At 45.3% G+C, this 19,573-nt stretch overlaps 1 protein-coding gene across 6 annotated transcripts in view; it reads left to right on the top strand.

The window, feature by feature from the left end:
- Window positions 1-13,145, top strand: part of LOC309614068 (serum basic protease inhibitor-like) — a 52,845-nt gene extending 39,700 nt beyond the window's left edge. For 3 of the 6 annotated variants that reach the window (XR_014235984.1, XR_014235985.1, XR_014235987.1), the window contains 2 exons: window positions 4,726-5,539; window positions 6,005-13,145. Coding sequence is in view for 2 of the 6 variants with exons in the window: in XM_082361849.1 (XP_082217975.1) it covers window positions 5,338-5,539; window positions 6,005-6,038 (236 nt within the window). In the remaining 4 variants the exon portion in view is untranslated. The remainder of the gene's footprint in view (window positions 1-4,725; window positions 5,540-6,004) is intronic. The other 3 variants (XR_014235986.1, XM_082361849.1, XM_082361850.1) reach the window with 3 other exon arrangements.
- Window positions 13,146-19,573: the final 6,428 nt, after the last annotated feature.

The following is a 19,573-nucleotide window of genomic DNA, read 5'->3' as shown; positions in this document are numbered from 1 at the left end:
ATGTAGCTGTCATTTGAAGTGGGGGCTATCTGATGGCATTGAGCCTTCAACCGCTGGGGTCGGCTTTAACTCCACGGATTTAGTGTCTGAAGTGAGTTGACTTGGGGGCCGCCCAGTTGGCGTTGGAGGATTGGTGGGTGTTGGTAGAGACACCACATATTTGGCGTCAGGGAATAAATCCAGATTCATACATCCCTGGGCTTTGGTGGCTGGGATGAGGCTCAGGTACAGGGGAGTAAAAGTGGGAGGCAGTGCTCCCAGAAATTCTTACCAGTTATCTATATTTTAAGAGTTCCCTGGAGATGTCAGGTGCTTCATCAAATGGGTTGTAACAGGATCATATACTGACCTGACCTTACTACTCACCTGCTCTGTGACCTGAGGTCAGTCGCTTTTCTGCAATTTCCCCACCTGTACAAGAGATAACTACCAAACAAGTTCTTACAAGGGATTATCCATCATGAATATAGAGTTTTTTCACATTTCATGCCCAATAATGTCCTTTTCCACCAAGATGTCTTAGTCTGAAAAAATTTGTCTACCTACCTCCTTCCTTCAAGAAAAAATATTTAGGGGTCAATAATGACATTATTTCTCCATTATTATTGCAAGAAATGCAACACTTCTGTGACTTTGCTCTTGGGGTCAAGGCTGTGCTTCTCCCAGGCTGTTAGAATATTAGTAAAAACTCAAGGCCCTTCCCCTTACTCCCATGTCTGACTATTATTTTATTATCCTCTCAGGATACAGAATATTAGAGCTAGATTCATAATTATCCAGGCGTGCTGTTACCGAATGCACATTTGTGTGCCTGACGCACAGTGAGGCCAAAGAAACCGAAACGTGTGAGTTTGAAGCAGAGAAAGGTTTATTGCAGGGCCATGCAAGGAGACTAGGCTGGCTCATGCCTTACAAACCCCAAACTCCCCCATGGTTTTCAGGGAGGGAGAAGTTTTAATAGGCAAAATTTGGGATGAGAGCTGCAGGGTGTGTGACTTTCTTCTGATTGGTTGGTGGTGAGGTAACAGGGCAGCGTTCCAAGAATCTTGTGCTCAGCCAGAAGTTACCATCCTCCACCTGGGTGGGGGACTTAGTTCCTGCAGAAGAACTCAAAGATGTTGATAAGTATATTCCTTCTGGAGGAACCTGGACACTATTGTTTCTTGACTGCTTCTCCTTTGTTTCTGCATTCCCTCACATCCCTGATTAACAACTGTTTGAATCTGCCATTTGGTGTTCTGGAAGGTCTAGGAGGCTGAAACCTTTTTCCTGCAAATAAGAAATGGAGGTGGAGGGCAACACAGAAAGGCTTTTGTGCCCAGAACCCCACAGGGTCCTGCTCAGTTTCAGTGCCCCCTCATCAAATAGACATTTAACTAACAAGAATTTAATTATATTCATTCTACTCAATGTCTGTGCACTTGGCATGAGCATGAAATGGGAGATTCATTCATTTGACAAATATTTATCAAGCCCCTACAAGCCACTGTTCTTGGTATGGGGGCGCAGCTGTGAATAAAACATAGCACAAGAACCAGTGCCCTCTAGGAGGAAGACAGTCAATTGAGTAGGTGGAAATAGTATACCAGGTCATGGCAAGTGTCTTGAAGGTAGAGAGTGATGGGGGTAAAGGAGGCTGTGCTCCTTCTGTAGACTGGTCAGTGAAACCCGCTGTGATAAGCGGGTGTTGAGCAGAGGCTGCAGAAAAACGTGCCTGGTGTGTTTGAGCAGCAGCCAAGACCAGGGTGGCTGGAGCTGAGTGGGTGAAGGGGAAGGAGTGGAAGGAGATGAGGCAGAGAGGCCATGGGGGCAGGTCCTGACCAGCTTTGTAAGACTTTATAAGAATCAGAATTTGACTCTGAGAGAGATGGGGAGTCACTGAGGGATTGGTCACAGGAGCAATGGGATAGGACTCAGGGTTGCATCAGGGTCTCTGTGGCTGCAGTGCATAGAGTGGCCTCTAGGGGGCGAAGGGCAGAGACAGAGGCCCCTGGGCAGGCTGCTGCTGTGGTCCAGGTGAGCCATGATGGAGCATGTACCTATGTTGTTCCCTGGTTGGATTCCAGTTCTCTTGAATAACATGACTGAGTTGCTCTGTAGAGGATAATTCTGTTCCTTAATTAAACAATTAATTATCTTACCTTTGCTGTTTCCTGATACATAAATGCAGTAGTATGTGTTCATTATCTAAAACTTAGACAATAAAGAAAAACATAAAAAAGTAAATCAAGATTTCCAAATCCTGCAACCCAAAGATTACGGATACATCCTTCTACTCTGAGGTCCTCATGTACAGGAACTAATTGACTTGCTCATCCAGAGATGAGGAGGGAACAGTGCAACCCCATGTCCTCTGGAAGCACAGCCTGCCCTTTCCTCACCTCCCCAGCCTCCAGAGAGAACATGCTCCACCTCCGTGGCAGGGCTGGGACTAGGGTGAGGTGAGAGGCACTCACCTCAAGCCCAGAATTTAAAGGGAAGCTAAAAAAACTTGTAATGCAGATAAATCATAATTGATTGCAATAGTGTAAAAAATCAAAAATTAATGCAGAAATCCACCATGCACTCAATGTGAATGTTTTAAATAAAGACAGGATGTGACCCTGCACTTGCTTGACCTGCCTGTTTGCTTCACTCTAATCCTGGCCCTGCTTGGCTGAGACCAAGAGCTTTACATTGAGACCTGAATATGCCTCATTCCTGATTGCAAGTTCAAGTGAAAATATTATCTTCTATCAGATGTAATTTTCTGCTTCAAAGAGGAAACTCTTCTTTTAAATAGAGAATTGCCATTCCTTATGTTTAAGAAAGCAACTTTCCAATCGATGCCAAGGTTTTCTCATAAATGAGAGCTTTCCCTCTGTTCTCTGGACATTTATGTGATTAGCCTGTGTTTCACAGGATTTTCTTTTTGGTTAATTGAAGGGATTGAGAAGTCTGTGGCTGAATAGACACATTGAATAATTCAGAGAATTTGAGTTCCTATCTTAAATGTTCATCAAGATATTTTACATTTTGACAACTTATGTCTAAAATATATAATTATTTTTCCAATTTCTGACCAATACACATTTTAAAACATTACATAGAATAAATGTGTTCTTGATATATACTACAGTTCTAAAAGGAAGCCATTTTCTTAATCTGAGGCTCCAGAAAAGAAGCATCATATGTCCCAATGATGGAAAACCTGACTGTGTTGATGTCCAGGGTGGTCCCTGGGGACTCGTCTGTTCTGCATTGGTGTGGGTGGGTTGAAGGGCTTTAATGGGCAATTGTGTCCACAGGTGATTTTTAGCTTGGACACTGCCCTGGAACATTAAATTAAAATGTTCATTAAATTAAATGAATGAGTGCATCTAACAATTACTCTAATAACTAATATTTATTGAGTATTGATCGATTGCCAGTTACTTGACGGATATCATCTGTAATCCTCTCAACAAGTCTCTAAGGTTGGGATTATTATGCTCATTTCTATGATTAGGATGCTGTGGCTCAGAGTGGTTACTTGTCTTCCCTAAGGTCACACAGCAAAAGAGTGGGTCCTCTAAGACCTTAAAGAATATAGTCCAGGGATTTGCACTAGATGTTCCTTGAGACCTAGGGGTACTCGGGTAGGAAGGGGTGAGAGAATGGCTGGGGGGAGGCAGTGAGAGGGCTGAGGATGGGGTTCCAACCCAACACCCAGGTTTCTTTTAATAAGTTTTCCTTTGAAAGAAGGGATCTGTTGCTAAAAAAGGGATTGACACTCATATCTTCACGGCAGGAGTTTTAAACTTTACAAAACTAATATGTCACTGGATGGAGTGCTTCTTTTACTCCACAATATGCTGCAACCATTTTCTGATGTCAATACATATTCTTCTACAATATAAATTTACTCATTATAAAAATTGCAGTATATTTTATTTTAAATATTTCTTCTTTCGTAATTGCAAAAGGAATATATGCTCATAAGAACTTGATAGGATATAAAGATGTGTAAGGAAAGTTTTAAGACTCCTCTTCTTGCTATGTGTTTGTTTTTCCAAACCACCAAGCAATTCTCAAATTCTCAGGGAACACTGACTGGCTTTCCTACCATCATACCAGTTCTAAGGCTAAGAACCTGGAAATAGTGTCAGATTCCACAGGTTAAGGACTGTATCCCACAGGTCTCCTTCCATCTTCAGAGGCCAATTACAAGTCCAGCTTGTCACTCATGCTTCTGACCAACAACTACATATCAGAGGTTCCCACGACCACCGTGGAGTTAAATTAATTTGCTAGAGCGACACAGACTCAGGGAACCGTTTTACTTACAAGATTAACAGTTTATCGTAAAAGGATATAGCTCAGGACAACCATATGGAAGGGCTGCATAAGACAAGGGAAGGGGAAAGGGCACGGAGCTTCCACGCTCTCTCTCATCAGTACACACCCCCCAAATCTGCTCCCATTTGCCAACCAGGAAACTCTCCAAATTCAATGCTTTTGCGTTCTGTGGGAGGCTTCATTACATAGTCATGATTGATTAAATCATTAACCATTGGTGATTGATAAACTTCCCCCCACTCTCTTCTCCCTGGAGCTAGGCGCTTTGGGGTGTCGGGGTGAAAGTTCAACCTGATCAGGCACTTGTTTCCCCTGGCAACCAGCCCCCATCCTTGGGTTACCTAGGGGCTTTCCAAAAGTCACCCTCTTCACATAATTGAAGACGCCTTTATTGCTCTCCTCACTTAGGAAATTCCAAGTGTTTTAGAAGCTCTGTGCCAGGATGGAACGAAGACCAAATATATATTTCTTATTATAAATCACCATATCACACCCCTCAAAATTCTAGTATTCCCACCCCCATGAGATAGCCAAAGTAAATACACTGTATCTTTTTCCATGCCTTTCTCCATTACAGCATGATTCTTTCATACTTTTTTTAATAGTGGAAAATTTCAACCATACTCAAAAAGTACAGAAGATTATATAATAAACCCGATGTACACATTGTTCACTTTCAGCAATTATCAACATATGGAGAATATTGTTTATGTATGTCCTTTTTTTCCCCACAGAGTTTTTAAAAGCTAATCTAAGGCATCATGCCAATCATTCCACAAATACTTCATGAAGGGTGTATGGTTTTTTACATCATCACCATGTCATCCTCACACCTAACAACAGTAACAATAATGCCTCAGAATGCAGACCATTCAATGGAGGTTTCACCTTTCAAGCTCTGCTAATGCCCCACCCCCAGCCCCATCATTCTCTATTTCAAGACACTGGTGGTTTCAGTTGCCGACCCTGTAGACCGAGCTGTGATCACCATTCTCATAACTGACCCAGAGCCCCTCCCAGTCCCGGCAGCCCTGCGCCCTGCCTTGTGCCTGGAGCCTCCCTACACGGGTCCCTGCAGGGCCCTGTTCATCAGATACTTCTACAATGCCAAGTCTGGGCTCTGCGAGACCTTCGTTTACGGTGGGTGCAGAAGGAAGCAGAACAACTTCCTGGATAAGGACGACTGCATCAGCACCTGTGGTGGCCGCAACAGGGCCCTAGGGTAAGAAAGGGGACAGGACAGGGTGGGAGGGGAAGGTCTGGGGAAAGAGGTGGAGCTCAGGGGGCCACACACCATTCACACCTGCACAGTGTCTTTTCCCCCCTCACTGCTGCCCAGGAGAAGTGGCTGCAGTGTCCTGGGAAACCACACACTGAGCACATCCTCCACGGGCCAGCCTGGCAGAAGGTCACAACTGGAATCGCCCTCTAGATAACCTAAGCCACTCATCTCCTCTCCTTTTTCAGATGGGAACACGGAGGCAACCACCCTGCACAGTGGGTCTGCAGTGCCCCTGAGTGCCCCACCTAGGCTTGGCAAACTGTTTTTTTTTTTCTTGTTGCTCATCCTAGTGTCAGCAGTACTGTGCTTGCTCATTTCTGCGACGGTCAAGGCTCTGTCAGGGTGCAGACTATCAAGGTCAGGGACTTCAGTGATGACAATCAACAAGTTCCTTTCTTCTTGCAGAGCGCCGGGCAGCTGGGCTCCCCTGAGATGGTGACGTCCTAGGAGGCCCCACACAGGGCTGGGCTCTGGCTTCTGAAAGAGTTGAGCCTCTTCCTCTGCTTCCTTCTCAGACCTACCCTCCTCAGCAGAACCCTGCCTCTTTCCTCACCTTCATCCCACTCTCCACCATCACTGCACCCCTTGGAGGGGGCAGCGATGGAAGTTCTGGCATCCAGTTCTGAGCGTCAGTGGTGGCAGAGGATTTTTCAACAGAGAAACCCCTTTTCCCCACAGTGATGTTGAATATTTATCTGTCTGTGGCTTAAATCTTATATTTAATAAATTCTTTTCCTAATTAGACTAACTGGAGTGGATTCTGTTGTTTGCAAGTAAGAACCTTCACCAACAGGGTCCACGGAGATGCTGGTCCTTCTCATTATTCTGCAGAGCAGCTGGCACCACCCCTTTTCCTGTCCTCAGACTGGGCCCTGCCAGGTATAGGAAGCAAACTCATTACAGCACCATTTACCTCTGAATGGCCACCCCAAGCTACACAAAAACCCGGGTGAGAGACACCTTAACATGAAAGCTTTCGTTCTTCACTTCTTGGACCAGGTCAAATTTGGGTGCAGGTTGTTCTCCCGGACTCTCAGAAGGAGAAAGGAAGGAGGCTCAACTGTCCACTTGCCCAAGGAATCTCCTTCCCTGAGGTCCTGTGGTAGGGTGGGGATTGCCACTTCAGTTAAAGAAAAGCATCTCCCCATTTAGTGAGTGCTTGCCATGTGCCAGGCTCTGTGCTCAGCATATTTCTGACATTATTTCATTTAATCTTCTGAGAATCCTTTGAAGATGAAATGGAGGTATGTGAGTTGGTTTCCTGGAGTTACTGTAACAAAGCACCATGAACTGAGTGGTTTATTTATTTATTTTTATTCTCTCCCACTTCTGGAGGCTACAAGTCTGAGATCAGGATGTCAGCAGGGAAATGCTCCCTCTGAAGGCTCTGGAGAATGATCTATTCCAGGCCATTCTCCCAGCTCCTGGAAGACCTGGCTTGTGGCAGCCTAAGTCCAGGCTTCACAGGGCATTCTCCCTGTCTGTGACCTACTTTGCCCTTTTTATCAGGACACCAGTCATATTGGATGGGGGCTCACCCTAATGAACTCTTAACTTAATCACCACACTAAAGATCCTATTTCCAAATAAGCTCACATCCTGAGTTCCTGGGGTTAGGACTGCAACATCTCTTTTTTGGTGGGGGACACAGCTGAACCCATCACAATGAATAAATGACAGGACCCTAACCATGACAGCCTAGCAGACTGCCCCAAAGCTTTTGTCCTTTGCAGGGAAGAAGATAGTTAAGAGCCCAACTCCCCAGCCAGTCTGTAAAGATCCAGAGCCTGGATCTGCCTTAATGTGCAGTTCCTAAGAAGCAGAGGGAAAGTAGTTTGTTGGGTAAGATGGGAGCGGGTAAGAAAGGGCAGGAAAGGCAGCCAACGAACATAGAGTGAGCAAGCCCACTGGCACTGTTAATGATGAGTTCCCATGGGGGATGGGCCAGATGGGGTCAACACCTTGCTTGTGGTTGCCTCCCCCAAGAAGTAAAAGAGCATTGACATACCAACTCCCTGTCATTCACTGGCTGGGGACTTCTGGCTTCCTCCGTGCACAGGCTTCTTGTGTGGCTCCAAGAAATCCCTCAGGCAAAGAGCTGCAGATACTGGCAGCTGGAAGTCAGGCAACAACACTGAGGGTGGCAGTGGTCAGTGGTCGGGTGGGCACACATCTGCCACGCTATGTGGCTTTGAACAAGTTACTTAACCTCTCTGCACCTGTCTTCTTCCTACATGGAGTTGTTGTGAGGATAAATGAATTAGGACATGCTGAGCCCTTAGACCAGAGAGCCTGGCATGTAATTAGTGCAATTTAAACACTTGCTAGGATAATTACTGACTAAACTATGCTGTCCTCCACTGGAGGAGTGACTCCAACCTCACCTAGAAGAATTAATGCTGGAAGGCATGTGGCACAGAAACTGATCCGAAGTCCTTACTTCATAGGTGAGGAATTTAGGGCCTAAGAAAGGGAAGTATCTTGCCCAGTGTCCCCCAGCTAACAACTATGAGACATTATAAGAGACTAAACCCAGGCAACATCACTCATTCCTTCGTTCATTCATCACTCTAACATGTACTGATATTTAGTGTCTGTTTTGTGATAGGAACCAGGGAAACAGTAATGACCAAATCTCTGTGAGTAGCTTCCAAATCTGTGTGATTACTCACACCCACATCAGTAAATATTCTGAGTGTGCAAATCCCATCTCTATATTATAATTATATGCACCCTGTTGCACTAGTATGTACACTTCAAGTATTCAACAGTATAGTTTTTTTTTTTTTGGCCACACCACACGGCATGCGGAATCTTAGTTCCCCAACCAGGGATTGAACCCATGCCCCCGGAAGTGGAAGTGCAGAGTCCTAACCACTGGACCATCAGGGAAGTCCCAATAATATAAATTTTAATAAAGGGTAGGCTAGAGAGAAATAAGCAGAAATTTGTAGATGTTTTCTTCTGTCCCCCACTGCACCCCACTTAGAGCATCTCTGGACCAGGATAGTCTTGACCTGCAAAGAGCTCCCTGCCCAGCCTAGAAGGCAGACATAGAGTTTCAGAAACATACATGCTGTGGAAGTCAAGGTGGAGGCCGTGGCTGTCACCTGAGAGGTCAAGATCAGCCTCCCGGAAGAGGCAACGTTTGAGCTGAGTTTGGAAGGGTGAACTGGATTCTATCAGGTAGAGAGAAGAGGAGAAACATGAACTCTGGGGTAAGACAAAGAGGCAGAGATGAGAAAAAAGATTCTCCTTTCATCCATTTCCCAGACTGGAGTCTGTACTGGTTTCCAAGTTGCTGTTAAGCATCATGAGGAGACCCCAAAATGTTCGTCAAAGTTCACTCAACACTGAACATAGATGGACCTGGGAGTCCCCTCACTAGAGAGCAGAGGAAGAGGAGATACCCAGGAGACATGAGGGAAGCACCTCATTTGCATGAGAGCCCTTGTCCTAAAGCTCGAGTCTCCTGGTCCCTTCTGCGAGTCCCAGCTCCTGAGGGGAATGAGGCAGCCGCCTTTATCGTCCTTAAGAAACAGACCCATCAGAGGTGAGTGACATAGGTGAGTGGATGTTGGAACGAAGGAGGGATTGGTGGTGGAAGCAAAATTGGGGAAGGCTTCTGAATAATTAAATGCTAGAACATTTAGCTGGTAAATACTCAACCAGCCTCAGATTTTATACCTCCTCCTACGGAGAGCTCACTTCCTTAGGCAGCACGTGCCAGCTGGCAGCATTCATCAGTAGAAACTCTTTTGTCCCATTGAACAAATGAGTCCCCCTCCCATCTGGCCCTGACATTCACATTGGTCCCGACTCTGCTCCCAAGAAACCTACTGACCTATTCTGCTGTCTTTGTCTTGAGACAGTCCTACAGATATTGGGAGATGGCTGTCAGGGAAGTACCCCCCACCCCCTCTCCCACAAAGTGTCTTTTAGCTTCTTTTGCAACATTTGCTAAGTCCCCTCCAGCAGCTTTCAGATTCTCAGGCCTCAAAGTTGTGGAAATCCTTTTGGTTCAGCTCCCTACAATTGATGCAGAGGCTGATAGGATGTCAGCCACCCTCAGGAGGTGCCCCTTCACTGGGCTGGAGGAGAGAAGTTGGTGTAAGAATAAGAGGATGGTCAGTAGGGTTAAGTCACCCTCCTCTCTTGCTTTTCCCAGTAAGTCAAGAGCAGTGATAATCAGATAATATGAAAATATGAACAAGTGAATGAGAGTGGCTGAGAGGAGGGGGTAGGATGTAGGTGGGGCAGGAATCCAAGGCTTATGGAGGTATTTCCCAGGATGCACCACACTTCAAGTTCATTATTAGACCTTCTCAGCTGCAAGGCATTGTGGGAATGACTTGTTCAGAATCCACTGCGTCCCCAGTCAAAAGGAGGTCCCAGCTGTCCCAGGTAGAGCCACTTTGACAGTGTTTTCATGCCCCTGCCTCTAGGAAGATGTGGGATGGTTGGGCCTTTGAAGAGCAGAGCCTAACTGCCTCACTGCCTCAGATGAGGAAATTGAGGCATAGAGACCCTAAACAGCAGAGGTAGTTAAATAAGAAGGCAGAACTGATTCTGTTACTTACTGCCTGATGGTCTTGGGACAATTTCTCAACATCTCTGAGTTTTACTTTCTTTCAATATAAAATAAGGATAATGCTTATTGTTGTTAATGTTTCCAACCACAGACCACTAGAAACACTTCCGTTCCTAGCTGAACAAATTGTGTTTATTACTCACTGCAGCAAGGGAGAACTCCCCCACCTTGGGGAACCATATGGCTCTCATTACGAGGTTGTTAGAAAGGACTTACGGGATGTGGGCTTGTGTTAGGGGATTTTAGGGAGGGTTTCAGGAAGATGGCTTTGCTCTGCATGGATGCTGTCAGGAAGTGGGGCAGTTCTATGAATTGGTATCTTCATCTAAGAAGGGAGAACTAGATAGAGGTTAGAGCTGTATTGGGTAAAGAAGCAGCAGTCACTTATATTAGGCAGGATAGGGGATGCTTGGTCTTTTGGTGACTTGTATAATTTAGTTCATTTTTTCTGTATTCAAACATGATTACAGAGTATCCTATCTTTGTCTTGATCCATAACTGACACAGAATAGCCTTGCCTGATGTTGATATTCTGTGAAATACTTATGTTCAGCAAGGGAACATAAGGCCAACTGTGAGTGCCAAGTCAGCTTCCAGATTTCAGGGGCTGCTTTTCTCTTTCTCAAAACTTCTCATAGAATTATGGTGAGAATTAAGGATATAATATTAGTAGAATGCTTGTGTAAGTGCCTGGCAGAGTAACCCTTCAATGAATGGCAGCTCTGATAAGGGTAATAGAAATACTATTAAAAAATAAGTTGTTTAATTATAATTAATAAATATTAATTAATTGCAGTGTAATGGAAAAGTACTTGGTTCTAAATAGAAGTGATTGGCTTCAGTCGCTCTGAATGTTGCGGTGTGACCTTGGGCAAGTCCCTTCACCTCTCTGAACCACAGTTTCTTTCTTTGCAAAATAAGGTGATGGTATCTGCCTTAAGAAATTCACTCCTTTGGGTATTTTTAAGAATTATGTTGATTATGGTGCTGAAGTGCTTTGAATACCACAGACCAAAGCGAATTGTATAGAAATACATAGTTTTAGTTTTCTTGGCTCCTGACTGCTTTATAAATGTGCTGTCAGCTGCATTAAAGAAAGGAACAAAAAACATTTTTTTGGGTAGTGTCATCCTCTAGAAGTCCGACCTCAGGAATCTCCCCCATTGTCCAAGGAACGTCAAAGACCTCTTCCAAATTTGTCCCATTCTTCCTCCCACTTAATCTAAATCCCTCTTGCTTCAGTGATAGGCCTCACCCAGATCCAGCCTCATGCCCACCCCACCCAGCCCTTTATATGACCCCCTGGTCTCTCCGAAATGTAGGGGGAACTTGGGGGCTTCTGCTGGTTCTCCTCGGGATTAAAACCCCAAGGAACCAGCCATTAGGAACCACTCTTTAAGGAAGGCACCATCTGCCCCCAGTGGCCTCTTCCTGAATCCCAACAAACCCTCCCCGCTCTTTTGGTACCTGGTTTTTTAAAATTTATTTGTTTATTTGTTTATTTAGGCCATGCAGGGCGGCATGTGGGATCTTAGTTCCCCGACCAGGGATCGAATCCACATCCCCTGCACTGGAAGCATGGATGTTAACCACTGGACCCCCAGGGACGTCCCGGTACCTGGTTTGTAAAAGACTCTGTGTGTGTGCGCATGTGTGTGTGTGTGTGTGTACACAAAGTGGGTTTATAAATCATCAGTTAATATGAGTAATTACTAGAAAATATTTACTGAGCTACTAAAGTACTAGGACAGACACAGTCTCTGCTCTCTTATAGTCTATTTTCTAGCAGGAAATTATGTGAGATATTGAACAAGTGATTACTAAGGAATGCGATGCACGGGGTGTGAAGGGAGGGTTAGCAGGGGACTGGACAAGCGTGGAGGTGGTGGGAGCTGGATGGAGGGACACCCTGAGGAAGTGAACTTTCAGCTGAGACCTGAGGGATGAGGAAGAGTCCTGAGAGGAAGGTGGGGAAAGTGTTCTCAGCACATGGAAAAGCAAGAGATGAATGAGGAGGAGGAGAAGGTGTGTGAGAATGTGTGGGAGGATGGGACGAGATGGCACTGGGTGTAGACTTGAAGGACCAGACCTGAGGAGCCCTGTGAGATGAGCTAAGAGTTTTGGGCTTTACCCAAGGCCACAGGAAGGACCTGGACATCTTAGGAGACCCTGGTGGAGGAGGGAGAGGAGGGGCGGGGCCAAGGCAGTGGGGTCGTGATGAAACCGTGTGGCCCAGATTGGGACTTGAACCCATGGTCTTTTAATTGAAATCACACACCTGGTCTCAGGACTTAATGAAGCTCAGTTTCTTTAAGTCTCTTCACAGAAAGAATTCAGTGAGAGACAAAGTGATAGATAAGAAGTGGATTTATTTAGAGAGATACACATTCCAAAGACAGAATGCGGTCTATCTCAAAATGCAAGAACGGCCTTGGGAGAAACACACTCTACAGACAGAGTGTGGGTCATCCCAGGAGGCAAAAGGCCCCTAAATATGGGGTGGTTAGTTTTTATCGGCTGGGTAATTTCAAAGTGGGAGGATTATTCCAACTATTTGGGGGAAGGGGCAGAGATTTCCAGGAATTGGGCCACCGCCCACTTTTTGACCTTTGATGGTCGGCCTTGGAACTGTCATGGAGCTGGTGGGTGTGTCATTTGGCATATGCTAATGTATTACAATTAGCGTATAATGAGGCTCAAGGTCTACTGGAAGTCGAATCTTCTGTCATCTTGGACCTAGTTGGGTCTAACCAGTTTTTGTCATGTCCTATGACTATGTCACTCTTTTAAAGGTTGTACCCAGCCCCCTTTCCTCCTGTTTCAGTGACAAGTGTCCAGAGGGGAGACAGGAGTGACCTGGACTCAGCAGAGGGCAGAGGCTGCAGAAGAGACAGTGAGGAGGAACAACCAACAGGCTTTGCTACGAGATTGTTCCTGGGGGTGAGGAAAGGGAAGAAGCACAGACAGCAGGCAGCTTCCTGGGAGAAGTGAGGCGAAGCAAATCCTTGTGGGAAGGATGAAGAGTTCAGTTTGGTCATCACTGAGTCCATGGTGCCTGTAGAACATTTATGGGAAGATGTTGAGTAGACATTGACTTATCCAGGCACACGTTAAGGAAACGCTGATTAGGGATAGAATATGTGGTGATCGAAAGCTCAGACCAGACTCCATGGCTTCAAACTCTGACTCTGCCAACTTCCTAGCCATGTGGCCAAGTCACCTCACTTCTGTCATCGTCTGAGTCCTCTGCACAATGAGAGTCGTAATAACGGCACCTACCTCTTTGGTCAGTAGTAAGGACCAAGGGGGTGACTCCATGTACAGACTTTAGAATAGCGCCTGCACCCAGGAAGGACTGAATAACCATGTCCTATTTGAGTGCCTGCCGTGTGTGTCACGCACTGTCCTAGGCTTTGGGTCACAGCGGTGAACACACAGCTCCCCGCTCTGTGGGAACTGACATTGTAGATGGTGGATGCACACTCAATGGTGATGAACAAGATATGTTTCACAAAGAAATCACTGCTAGGCAGATAATCATGCAGAGTCCAGGGCGAAGCAAAGCAAGGCTACTTAAGGCAGGTGGTTGTGAATGGAGGGAGGGAAGGAGCCATGTGAGTGGCCAGGGGACGCAGAAAGAAGAGTGAGTGCAAAGGCACCAGGGTAGGAACAAGCTCGATGAGGCGGGGAACAGAAAGGCCTGTGCAGTAGGAGAAGGTATGAGGGAAGTAGGCAGGGATTTGCTCACAGGCCATTGTAGGGCATCTAGATTGTGATTCCAGGTGCAGTGGGAATCCTCTAGAGGACTTGGAGCAGGGGAATATCATGATCTGATTTAATTTTTAAAAGGCTACTGGCCGGGGCTTCCCTGGTGGCGCAGTGGTTGAGAATCTGCCTGCCAATGCAGGGGACACGGGTTTGAGCCCTGGTCTGGGAAGATCCCACATGCCACGGAGCAACTGGGCCCGTGAGCCACAATTACTGAGCCTGCGCGTCTGGAGCCTGTGCTCCGCAACAAGAGAGGCCACGATGGTGAGAGGCCCGCGCACCGCGATGAAGAGTGGTCCCCACTCGCCGCAACTAGAGAAAGCCCTCGCACAGAAACGAAGACTCAACACAGTCATAAATAAATAAATAAATAAATAAATAAATAAATAAATAAATAAATAAAAGAACGTGAATTTCTTTAAAAAAAAAAAAAAAAAAGGCCACTGGCCAACAGGAGAGACTGTAACACACTAAGAATGGAGAGAGGTCCATGTTGGCGATGGAGATCTGAGATTATTCACCTAATGGAAAATGGTATAAGAAGAGTGGATGATGTAACCAGGGAGCGTGCAGAATAATAATAATAGGGAGAATACAGCGCTGCTCTTGCCTCCCCATGTGACCCTGGAGGTGGGTCGACCCTGGAGGTGGGTCCATTTGCAAGGGAGGCTGGTGCCTGGTGCTGTGTAATAATGCAGATGAATAACAACCACTGTAAAAATCTGGTTTGCAAGGATGCTCCTTCCTTACACAATTCTACGAAGCATTCCACACTAATTCTTGGAGTACATACTGGCTGTGTGTGCACTTTGCCCCTGCCTGTCCTGTGTTGTGCTCCCTAGACTCGGGATGCCAATTCAGCCTCCGTTTTCTCCTCTATAAAGTGGGCATGATGAAATCTACCCTGCTCACCTCTCATGACCATATGGAGGATGAGATTAGATAAACCCTGGGAAGGGGTGTTGAAGGGAGAAAGAGGGAGGTACTTTCTTTCCTTCATTTCTCTTTTTTTTCTTTCTTTCAACTACTTTACATCATGGATTATATGTTGCTTTTAACTCTGTGTTTTGGCATATGCTCTTTATTTACTCATTATCAGATTTCATTGGAATCATTTGTCAGTTTCCTAGAATTTCATGTTTGATTCTTACTTTGTTTACCCTTAAAGTGCTAAATATTTATTATTGATCTCCATCCTAAGAGCACATAGATAGCCTTATACTGACAGATTTCTCACGTATATATTTAATGGCTATTTTTAGGAGAGAATTCGTTGCCACACACAACATCGAGCTTTCTTTCTTAGGAAGGAAGAAAGAGGAAAGGCCGTTGGGTAGATACCTGGGAGAGTCTGTTACAGTTTCTCTCCCCGTGGAGACCAGGCAGAGAAACCATAACGCCTGACTTTCCCAGGCAAAGACAAAATACTTTCAGGCACCATGAACCGCTGGGAGTGCAGGCACAAAGTGTCTTTGGTCCAGAACCTGAGCTGTCAGAGCATGAAGGTAGATGACATCCTTGGAGCCACCGGGATGAAGCAGGGCCAGGTAGACAGAGCTCAGAGCATCTACGGGGCATTTTGAAAACAGCTATTGATCATGTGTTGGTGCTATCTTGGTTGCTTTTTAAAAAAATTATCTTAGTTCATGTTGACCTTATGAGGCTAGAAGTACTATTTCATGTTACAAAAGAAGAAACTGAAGCTTGGAAGGGTTAAATGACTTTGCCAAGGTCACAGAGATGGGAAATAATAGATCTGGGATTAACCTCTTCTTCAAGGTCACATAACCAATACTGGCAGGAGTGGGATTTGAACCCAAGACTCTCTGACTTCAAAGACTGTCCTCTAAAAGAGGTTTGAAAGCTGTGTCCTCTAAGGCCCTGGTGGTTCAAGAGGTGGGACTCAAAGTACTCAAATAGGAAAGCTCTGCTATTCATAGTTTTTATAGCTAGATGATGCACAAAAAAAATTTTTGTATAAAGAATTTGATTTGCATTTATGCCATGAGGACCTTACCTGTGAGTTAGAGGAGGATGAGGGCTGAGAAAAGGCCATTGGATTTGGAAATGAGGAATTTGAAGGTGACCCTGGTAAAGGCATCAGATGTCGCTGGTTGTGAGCAGCAGAAACTGAGTCTGGCTATTGGAGGCAGAGAAGGAATTTGTGAGAACAGTGTGGGGATGTAGTGGTCACCCATTCTCCCTTCCTTTTTTTGTTTGTTTGTTGGTTTGTTTGTTTGTTTCTGGTTTATTTTTATTTCTTCCTTAAAGATAACGGAGACTTCCATCCCATGGGGAGGGAACACATGACGATGAAGGGGAATGAGAAGACGGGGAGTATGGGAAGGTATGGAACCCCTGGTGGAAGAGTCAACCTTGGAAAAGAAGGGATTCTCCTCTTCACAAGGTTCCCTCAGAAATATACTCACTGACAAGGATGGAATTTGGAAGAAATTTCCATGGAAGGGACTGAAGGAGATCAGGTCATTGGCTAAGGTAGAAGCCAAGTGTGGTTCTGGAGATTTCCATAGAATGGAAACGATTCTGAAAAACCACAGGGGAAAGATGGGCTAAAGTTGAGAATGAAAAAACAAAGAGATATGCAAGCGCTTTGAGGCTTATCTTATTTAATGACAGGAGCACATATGCCTATTTTGAACCAGACTTAAAATTAGATCAATATGCTATACAAATGCTTCAGTTATATAAACCTAATACTAGCTGTTGAAGGCATCTTCTTTCATTGGTAGCAGCAAGGGAAGCTATAAATCTTCATTAAAGTGATGTGTTAATTAAGTTCTCCTTAAAATTCTTGTTTGGATAAGGGATGCAGAAAGAAGAGTGTCTGTCTCAGCAAGTGATCATAAAGGGTCCTTCTGGGAATTCCCTGGTGGTCCAGTGGCTAAGAATCCACCTTCCAATGCAGGGGATGTGGGTTCAGTCACTGGTTGGGGAACTAAGATCCCACATGCCGTGGGGCAACTAAGCCCATGTGCCGCAACTACTGAGCACGTGGGCCACAACTAGAGAGCCCATGCGCCACAACTAGAGAGCCCATGCACTCTGGGGCCCGCACGCCACAACAACTGTGCCCACATGCCACAACTAGAGAGAAGCCCGTGTGCCTCAACGAGGAGCCCGCATGCCGCAACTAAGGCCTGACACAGCCAAAAATAAAATTAAATAATAAATATTAAAAATAAAATAAAATAAAGGGTCCTTCCATTTGTCTAGTGCTTTTCAGTTTAGAAAATATATTCACTCATATAACCTCACATGCTGAAAGGATAGGAAGGGATAACAAATCTTGAATATAAATCACACTGGAAAAATATTTCCAAAGAAGGAGAAGAATCTCTTCATACTGAGACTGGAAATGAACTTCCATTTCCAGAAAAGGTGTGTAGGAAAGCATTCTCCCTTCCTAACTGTACCCTTAAGTTACATCCCATTGGAATCTTCTGTTGGCAACCTATAGCGCTGATTTAGTTTAGCTCACGAAACTGAAGGTAATGCGAAAAGAACCACGCTTGGAAAGGATGGTAAACAAGACAGAACCAAGGTCTTCTCAGGCCACTTTTGAATGAGTGCCATACATTTTCAGAACTTTTGTCACTCATTGGTCAAGATTAAAATTCCAGCGAGAGCATCTGATTGGCCACTCTCGGTCTGGGGGTAGGGCAGGAACTCTGAATGGCAGTCCCCTCCAACCCCACCTGTCATGGGTGGAGGAAGAGTCATTTCCCAAATTAAAATCAGGCCACTGTTATCAGAAAAAGGACAAAAGAATGCTAGCTGACAAAACAACAAAATAGCCAATACACTCAGAGAGAGAGGTTTCCTTGGAGTGAAGGAAGTTTGAATGGGTCCAACAGTCCAAGAGGACAAAGCCCCATTGTATATAAAGACACCCTGTTCACTCCTGGGAATTTCTCAAATCTTCAATGTTCACTTGTTTACAGTCATCTAAGAGCAGGCATGTCTGCAGCTGACTCATATCACCTCCTGTTTCAACCTTTTCTTCTTTCCTTTCTTCCTTGATAAATATGATTTTACACTCATGAAGTCACGTTCAAATTTTTTGATGCATCATCTGTGCTAACCTCAGATAGAGTTCTGTGTGTATGTGTGTGTGTGTGTGTGTGTAACATTGAAATAACTGCAGCCACACAACTAAAAGGCTTTGCAAGCGTCTTCCTTCTCATTTACTGCTGTTTCCTTCAGCAAGTCACTTTCCCTTAGCTGCACTTCAGTTTCCTCATCTGTAAAATGAGAATAATACCTAATTATTAAGATTGCTATAAGATTGTTAAATAAAAACAAGTTACCTTTTACTGAACACCTACTGTGAGCCCACCCGAGAGGTCACAGTTTTAAATCCCTTCCAGGCCAGGCGAGTGATGTGGATGGTAGTATTTGGAGTGGGAGTGGGGACAGGGGAGACAATGGTGGAGATGGTGGGGATTATGGAAACTGGAGAGATCGCTCCTCTCATAACAAGAGAGCAGCTCTGCTTAGCTCATTCATGGTTTTCAAAGTGTGGTCCCTTAAGCAGCAGCAACAGCAGCCCCGGAAACCTGTTAGTTGCTGATTCTCACGCTCCTACTGAATCAAAACTCTGGAGGTAGAGCTCTCAAAGCTGTGTTTGAACAAGTCGTCTAAGTGATTCTGATGCTTGCTCAGGTTTGAGGCCCACTGTTCTAGTAGACGGTTGCCATGGAATGTTGCAAGACTGTGTTCCCAGATCGTTTCCTTTCTCTGAAAGATGCTAGAGTTTTACTTTCATGTGAAATCCCCCACTCTTAAATTTAGCAACTAATTCAAACTTTTAAAATGTACTGTGCGGGCTAACAATACAATATTCTAGCCAGGTTTGCAACCTCCGGTTTATGCTTTTCCTTTTAAACCTTAAAATAACCCTACAAAACACTTCTCATGATACTCCTCCTCCCCCCTTTTTCTGGCCTCGCTGCGCAGCTTGTAGGATCTTAGTTCCCTGACCAGGGATTGAACCTGGGCCCTCAGCAGTGAAAGCACGGAGTCCTAACAACTGGACCACCAGGGAATTCCCTCATGATACCCCTTTTAAGGAAGAAGAAGATGTAGGTCCAAAATGTGAGGTGCTGTTATAGGTCACATAGCCAGGAAGTAGCCAACCCCTGATTTGGATCTGAATGTATTTGGTTTTAAAGCCTCTGCCCTTTTTACATTTTATGTAGAAGCAAACTATATGAATATACCTAGCGCACAGGCTAGCATCACAAAAGCTAAACATCATTGGCCTATGAAACTTTCTAAACATCATTGGCCTATGAAACTTCATCCTCCATCCGTGTGCCCCGCCCCATCCTCTTGGCCTCAGACTAATCCCCACTTCTGTCAGAGAGAGTCAATCACCAGGAGAGCCCAAGAGGGCTGGGGAGGGGTGAGGTCGGGTAGTTTCCTGGCTTGGGGAGCTGGCTAGGTGCCAGAAGAAGGCTGTGGAGAGCAGTGCCTGAGGCTGAAGGTCCAGTAGGCAGCTGGGTCCACAGGCTAAGACCATTTGCTCATCAAAGTGTCCTCTGCTGCCCTAGACTGAGTTCCAGGAGCCGCCCTGGGCTGCGCCCCTACCTGGC

The sequence above is a fragment of the Balaenoptera borealis genome, assembly GCF_965194805.1.
Source record: "Balaenoptera borealis genome assembly, chromosome: 16".
Lineage (NCBI taxonomy): Eukaryota > Metazoa > Chordata > Mammalia > Artiodactyla > Balaenopteridae > Balaenoptera > Balaenoptera borealis.
This window is presented reverse-complemented; position numbering and strand designations above follow the sequence as displayed.